General features: G+C 39.5%; 2 protein-coding genes across 2 annotated transcripts in view; both read left to right on the top strand.

Annotated features, from left to right (window-relative positions):
- The first annotated feature begins 257 nt into the window (after positions 1-257).
- On the top strand, positions 258-2,112 carry LOC124177607 (40S ribosomal protein S23). The gene is made up of 3 exons (XM_046560159.1): positions 258-389; positions 710-869; positions 1,779-2,112. The coding sequence occupies exons 1-3, from the start codon at positions 296-298 to the stop codon at positions 2,044-2,046; spliced, it is 522 nt and encodes a 173-aa protein (XP_046416115.1). The 5' UTR covers positions 258-295; the 3' UTR covers positions 2,047-2,112.
- Positions 2,113-3,123: 1,011 nt separating this feature from the next.
- Positions 3,124-7,919, top strand: part of LOC124177792 (repressed by EFG1 protein 1-like) — a 44,867-nt gene continuing 40,071 nt past the window's right edge. Inside the window, exons 1-2 of the mRNA XM_046560600.1 lie at positions 3,124-3,374; positions 4,667-4,900. Coding sequence (XP_046416556.1) covers positions 3,165-3,374; positions 4,667-4,900 — 444 coding nt within the window. The 5' untranslated portion in view covers positions 3,124-3,164. The remainder of the gene's footprint in view (positions 3,375-4,666; positions 4,901-7,919) is intronic.

Here is a 7,919-nt window from a genome sequence, read left to right as displayed (position 1 = left end):
TTTCGTACGTTACAAAATTTCTGAAATAGCGTTGCAATTTATTTCTGATCATTTATGTATACTTGTATGTAAGTATGAGGTGCAATTCATGCTATCAGTATAAAAATATCTGCTGCCTTAAGCTCGTGTAAAAATACTGAATTGCTCACATAGAAAATAAATAGTACCTATGTTCAAATCATCCTATCTGTTACACGAGTCTTTGGGGCTAATAGCGCGCCTTAATTTGAACCAGCAGTCGCAGCGGCTGCTTATGTAAATCGATCTCTCGAACGATGCTTCGAATTGCAACGATATGATACCTCTTTCACGATACTCTATTGGCAGTACTGGCTTCCGTTTGTTGCTCGGCAGCCTCTTCCGGTTTTATCACAGACCGAACAAGATGGGTACGTTAGGCTTTTGATAATTAAGAGTAGTTTTTACCTGTTAAATAACAAAACAAAGTCCAATAGCATTGAAAACGACAAATATCATTCGTGCGTACGCTATACTCTGTTCTTTGTATCACAGACCTCGTTTTACGCTCTGAAATCGGCTATTTATTGAGAATAAACGTGGTTGTGTGCGCCATGGCAGTATGCGGTCGCCGCGTGTCCTCAGAATATATTGTTTTGACATGTTGCTGTTAGATGAAAAAACTGTCTTGTTTCTAAGGCCGATTTTATCTATTGGAAATAATAACACTTATCATGAAAATTTTCAACAGGTAAGCCCCGTGGTCTTCGCACTGCGCGCAAACACGTTAATCACAGGCGTGACCAACGCTGGGCCGACAAAGACTACAAAAAGGCTCATCTTGGTACGCGTTGGAAGGCTAATCCTTTCGGAGGTGCTTCTCATGCCAAGGGAATTGTCCTTGAAAAAGTGTAAGTTATTATGCTAATTTTTATTTCCGCTTTCGATTACTGAACGCTTTTCGCGTACGGACTGAAAAGTTAGGTTATAGACCGTTGCCTCTCTCAGTTTATTTGGATTCTTCGGTTTGTCTACATCTATGCAACAATTGTAAAATACTGAAGCCCCTAGAAATATTCGTAGCCAATAGTCTTTGGTCTATGCATCCAAAGCATTGTTGACTCTTGATATATTGCTATCTCTGCAGTTGTCGTTTGCATATGTCTAAGATTTTTGGAGACGCATTTACTAGAAATTTCACAGCGATGGCTCTCTGGTTTCTTGCAGCAAATAAATATATCTTGATATCGAATTTTCATTCGTTACAATTAGACGGGTGCAAAATGTTGAATTTTTTGGGTCAGCATAGGACGAGTAACCTGTATTCAAATTTTTGTCTATCTGATAACATCTGGTAATATCTGGTATCATTGGCTAATTTTATTTGGATACAGATTAAATGCCAGCTTTGGTAGATAAAGTTTAAAACAATTGAACTATTTCACAGTGGCCAGTTATAGGTGAGAAATATTTGTCCATTAAGAAAACATATATGAAATCAAATAGAATAGTATTGTAGGATATTTGGAAAGTTCTGCATTGTTTCAAAAATCTGTACATAAAAGTGATCTGGAAAAATGTAGCTAATGTGTAGGGAATCCTATCGGAAAGAAAAACAAAATTTTAAAAACCACTCGATAGAATATCACAAATACTTTATATGTTGTTGTAACAAAGTCCAAGTGTTGCACTGTCTTTAGTCATTATCCAAGTACTAGAATATCAAAATTTCAGTGCTTGGAACTAAACAGATTTTGTTGTTTCCTATTGTGTTCTAAGTTGTTATCGTCTCTAAAAATCCAATTCGTTTGTTTTTGCAGTGGTGTAGAAGCCAAACAGCCCAATTCTGCTATCCGTAAGTGCGTAAGGGTACAGCTGATCAAGAACGGAAAGAAGATTACGGCCTTCGTACCTCGTGACGGTTGCTTGAACAACATTGAGGAGAACGATGAAGTCTTGGTCGCCGGATTCGGGCGTAAAGGACATGCCGTTGGTGACATTCCCGGAGTTCGTTTCAAGGTCGTCAAAGTAGCTAATGTATCTCTCCTGGCGCTTTATAAGGAAAAGAAAGAACGTCCGAGGTCTTAGGACTCATTTATGTACAAAATGTATTTTTACCTGTGTTACCAATAAACACTAAAAGTACACCAAAAATCTTTACACTATTTTATCAATGCTCTCAGTTTTTATCTATACTTATTCAAATATATAGCTACTATTTTAGAGACATACAAAGATATGTCAAGTTACGGTTAACTTTAATGTACATTCAGTGCAATGGTAAAAATTGAAATTTATAATCTGAGATGGTTAAAGAGAACGATCCACCGGCTTGTTAATCTTATGTATACTTGAGATGCTCAGAGTAATGAGAGACAAAATTATAAACGTGTCCAATTCTGTTTCCTGGGATTTTAGCATATCTTTAGGACGACAGAAAATATAGATAATCAGTGGAACTGTTAGCTCTGTGTTATGCAAAGTAGGATTGTATTTATTTAAAAAAATATTCCAATGATGATTTTAATTTGATGAATTACAAAATGTAATTAACCATGTCAATATGAACTAACTTATTGTTAGTAGAGTTATGGTTGAAAGAAAAGAAACTCCAGCTAGTATTAGCTTTTTTTCATACGTAATTCATGAAAAGTGCGGCAATAGACGATCGATCTTAATTGCGTGTACGCTGGAGGTGAATCAACGTGAGTATGTAATATGTTTTACACTTTGATTTTACATCTAGCTACCACATAAATCACTACAGGATTTAATATTCCCATATTAAAGTACATAGTTTCGCGGAAATGGTCCGCTCAATGTTTGTTTACATCTCAGCGAGAGATCGAATACCGAAGTGAACAAAACACTGGTCGTTTAAAACAAAGAAACGAAATTAAACTTGCGACTTCTTCGAAGTTCCCTGGAAATGAATTCTCGTCTAATTATTCTTTGTTACAAGCCCAGAAGGTCGTCGGTATATCCATTTAATTGGCAATCAAGGTATGCAACAATGCGGTAGCATACATTGTTGACATACGAATCGGGGGTATCGATTTGCGAGTTGAGGCGCCAGTTTCGCCGGCGAATCGCGCTGGATGCTGGCGGCAGGCGGTTTGCGCCGCGTCGAGCTCCAAAAGTTCGGAGAGTCGAGCGACGGTGACTCGGTTTACTCGGTTCGGTTAGTCAGTCGGTCAGTCGCTGCGATGGAGCTGCGCGAGATGAACGTGACGACGGAGGAGGAAACCGCGGAGCTCTTGCCGTCGCAGCGGGACGACGACGACGAGAGTTATTTCATCGAGTACGCGATACAGAAGGAAATAATAAACCGAAACCGATGTACCGCAAGTCGACGGCTCCTCGGGCAAACCGGGTACCTGGATCTTAGCGTAAACAACACCAATCACCAGAGCAAGGTGACAACAATAAACCACCGCGGGCCCTGACCCATCACATACCATGCGAATATTATAAGTATGCAAGGGATTATGCGGCGATATTATTTTTCGAGAAATCAAGCTGGACGTCTGATTTTTCGTGCGGCGAACAAAAGACTGTCGAACGAATAACTTCACACTTTACCACGTGACGTTCGCGGTCATGTGATTACGAGATTATGAGAATAGCAGCGATTGTATTCGGTTCGATCAGTGTTGACGAAGGGATATCGTAATGGAACGAGAGAAATATTCATCGTTCTAGTTATACATCCGTATTAATGTTCTGATCCCAATACATTTACCCGGGCAATTGAATGTCGAAATCTATGATGAGGTACAGGCGTTGACTGGGCCGGTTGCATATTCGCCGGGACGTAACTTTTCGGGGAAGAGAAGAAAATTGCCAATAACTGCACCATCGTCTTGGGGTTTCCAAATATGTTATACCTCGGATAATTAATTAATTAGTACTGAGGTCACGCGTTAATTAGCACCGCACAGCACGTCGGTGGATTGGGTTAATTTCGAACAGGATGTGATAGAATTATTCACGGCCCGCATTTTACGGATATTTTACTTTAACGAACACCGGCTTTGCTTTTATCGACGTACGATTTTGCATTGCAATGTAACGCAATTTTACAGAAAGTGCGTGTTTGTAGAAACAAGTTTTGATTGCCTGCACCAAGACGCGAGATCGTTAAAAATGGCTGAAGTTAATGTGGCGCTTGTTAATTTACAGCGAATGATCTTCTCACGTCGAATATTACCTTGGGAATTCACGCGAATTATGTCTCTCGTTGAATTTCTTTGTTTCAAGAGATTTGAGATCACGCCGGAAAAAAGTATCGTTATATATTTGACTGACGAAAACTTGAAGATGCGCGGTCATTGCAAAAATCGTCGGGAACATTTTTTTACGAGCACATATTAAGTATAATTCCAAACGAAGTCTGCATAGGCTTACGCATTCGCTGTATTTTAACTGCCTTGGAGAGTAAAGTGCGTTAATGTTTACACATCTACAGATGTAACATGCTCAAAGTATTTCGGAACGCGATCAGATTTAGTTCTATTATGGGATTCAGAAACAATTTGATGAGAAGCTTAGGCCGGCGTACAAAGTTTTTCCCTACTCAATTTCGGAGTAGAGAAATAAGCCTTTTTACAATCTCGAGTACAGAATTATATACAGTCTTAGGTTTCATAAAACCGCGTCTCTTCGAAAGGGTGATTAAAAATTTGAATGTTGACATTGGTTCGCGAAGAAAGAGTCACCCTGTGCGGGGATCAGTTTCATCCATGGTTCCGGGCCCAATTGGCCACCGTCCCGGAAACGCGAGGAGGCAAAGGCCCTGGAAAATCTCAGAAAGAGGGTCGAACAATCCAAGCTCTACAAGGCGAACCAGGTCTCGGATCCCGGAGGGTCGTCTTCAACGTCCGCAAGACAAAACAACGAGGAAGTACAGCAGCTGGATAACCGACCGCAACTTTTCAAAAAAGTGAGTTTATTTATATACGTTAGTTTTCATTTGTTTGCCAGTATTTTTGTGTGTAATCGGCCAAGTCTCGACACTTACGCATAATATACCTATTCCTTGAAGTTACAAAGTAGCAAGTGAGAATTCAACACCCTTGAGGTGTACATTTATCTCGGCAACCCTACCATTTTTCCTATATTAGAGCGATCTCTTGGTATTTGAAAATTTCTAATTTGAGTTAAAAATGAGCAACTTTAAAATCCCGAAAATAGCCGGGAACTTTACGTGATCCTACCGGAGCTTAAGAATGATTCGAAGGATAGAAATACCGAAAATTAGATAACTTAGAGACTTATGCACTTTTTCAAAATTTTCTCGATATGTGGAGTAATGTTTTGTAGGAGTAAACAAGTCTCGTTGCAAAGAGTAAACCAAAAACCGAAACTCTGCACGGGCGGTACATGCGAGTCTCCGCATACGAGTGACAAGTTCGCCTTCATTTTACCGCCAATAGAATTTCCTGGCGTGTCAACGTCTGCATTTGCCACTTCGAAATTTCCTCGATTAGCGATGCTTTATCACTCTGTATCGTGAAAGCTAGCATCGTCGGTTTTATCGCGTGTTAGCATCGATGCTATAAGTTGAATGTGTACTCACGGGTACGATTATGTACTCGAGGATATCATATGCTCGGGTAAGAAAAACACTCCCCGCAAAAGAGCTGAGAAAATTATCGGTAGCGTGTTCACATTTTGTTATATTGCCAGATGTTCTGCGGTTATTGTGGAAAGAACGGTAATGAAAAACGGAGTATGTAGATAGAATTCTTCGCTGCTGGCGTATATAGGTAGATTTCTTATTGAAATTTTGATAGATTACCATCTCGCTTATATTGCAAATTTTTTCTCTTCTTCTTTTCGATGGTTAGGCGATACGGTGGTTCCAGTTGTCCAAAAATATAGCGGTGATAGGTGAACGAAATGTTTTGTTCCTCGCCAACATTCGTGCTATCTCTGTAACTAGAAGCTTCCATCATTAGCTCGGAATAAATTCTTCTTCACGATACCTTTCCAGGCCATGGCTGTCACTCCATCGCCTGGTTACGTGCTTCAGCTAAAGAAGGGTGGCTCGAATGTTGGTCTTAAAATGGCGCTTTCGTTACTTCATGCCAACGGAATTGCAACGTTGCACTTCGTTAGCGAGTTGATTAGCTTTCATAAAACCGTTTTATCGTATGCTTTTACCGCTTCGTAAAGACCAAATGTATTCATCGTTCCCTTGACGACTCTTCTCGTTGGTAAATATGTCGTTACTCCTCCAATTTTTCAGTCGCAATAATTAAGAACTCTGATCGAATCACGATTCGTTAGTACTATTGATTCGAGCAGTCGAAAAAACTCTTAATAAAAACGTGTATAATCAATTCGTATGGGAATTCCCGCTTCTGGACCCGAGCGTCAAAATTAGATGGATTCCTTACTTCTCGAAACGCGTCAACCTGTTCAGAATATCCAAAATCCGTGATTCTTAGAGAGCGGCATTTATTTTGGTTGGAAATTACAATTCTGATTTAGAGGAAAAATGTGTTTTTTGTCTATTTCTATCTGTAATCTTAATACTTGATCTCACAAGATTTACCAGCTGTAATCATATTCAAGAATGTACGTTATGCTCAATCTCCGGTATCATTCTAAAACGTGAAAAATAATTGAGTACTTGTTTTTGCTGTCCTAATTGCGAGGTATAAAGTTTCGTTTAGTAAAAATATCGATGGACATTAAATTTCGCCTACGATCTTCAATTCTTTGAATATTTTTTCTCTAATGTGGTAAAAAGTCTTACCATGTAAATGATTTAAGCGTTGAGATCTACGATTGAGAGTAAATTGCGTGATGATTCATTCGCTGAACCTTTGTAACGGATATCATCTCAAGTGTACATACATTACCTGCGTGTAGGCTGTACATTTATTGCAAATGTTAGAAACATGAAATTGTAACTGCCATCGATCTATACTGCCTCAAACTATCACGAGAGGGAAACTAAAAGAGCAGAAAACCTGGCTGATTACCTTAGAACTTCTGGCAAGATAAAAAACCACCAGCCAATCGGGCGAGAAATTCGATATTCGATAATCCAGAAGCGCAAGAGCTTCTGGAGTGGTTTTACGCCCATGAAATACCGGCTTTATAATGGACGGTTCAAAAGTAGTCAGACTTATAAAAAAAGTGCCTGCATCTGGGTTAATTTTGTAAAAAATTAAAAAAATGTCTAATTATTATAAGAAGGAGATAACCTAATTCATTCCTCGTCAGTTTTAGAACCGTGTCAGTGTTTCAGAGGAACTGTAAATGAATCTTCGCGACTTTATTCATAAAAATCTACACATACCGCTGATCACTCTGTGAGTTACGGGTCAAGTCATTGGTCGAAGCCTAGGTCGACAATTTTACGAAATTCGTTCGCTTTTCCTCGATGAGTTTCGTATTGCGTGCCCTGCCGTAACCGAATACAGACGTACTTCGTAGATAAATTGGATGATTATACAGAACTGTTAATTATCCGAGCAGAACAAATGTTCCAGTTACATTACAGGATCGTAATTGAAGGGTTTTACGCTGGTGGAAGTGAGTGCCTGATTACTTCCGAGACCAAGTAGCGTCAAATTTTCGTGACTATAAACTGCCCGGTAAACTTGCTCCGGCGTTAACTAAAACCAAGGCGTTCGTTAACTTAGCAGCTTTCCGCATGCGACCACATAACGTACAGGCTATAAAAAGCTGTAAAAATGCGAAACAAGGTGTGCCGACTACAGCGGACTTCGTTGTGCCCACGAGTATGTTCTTCGTTATTTAGACTAATTACTTCATGCCTTGTACGGGGATAACAATTGCGTTACCAATTTATTTATGCGAACATTGTTCGACATAAATTCTTCTTACCGCACACGTACCTTGATCGTGTATTCTAAAGTTTAACTTCAATGATATTATCTACAACGATTCATGGATACGAGTACGTACTTTGGCTTAAGTACTTC

The sequence above is a fragment of the Neodiprion fabricii genome, chromosome 3 (assembly GCF_021155785.1).
Source record: "Neodiprion fabricii isolate iyNeoFabr1 chromosome 3, iyNeoFabr1.1, whole genome shotgun sequence".
NCBI lineage: Eukaryota > Metazoa > Arthropoda > Insecta > Hymenoptera > Diprionidae > Neodiprion > Neodiprion fabricii.
This window is presented reverse-complemented; position numbering and strand designations above follow the sequence as displayed.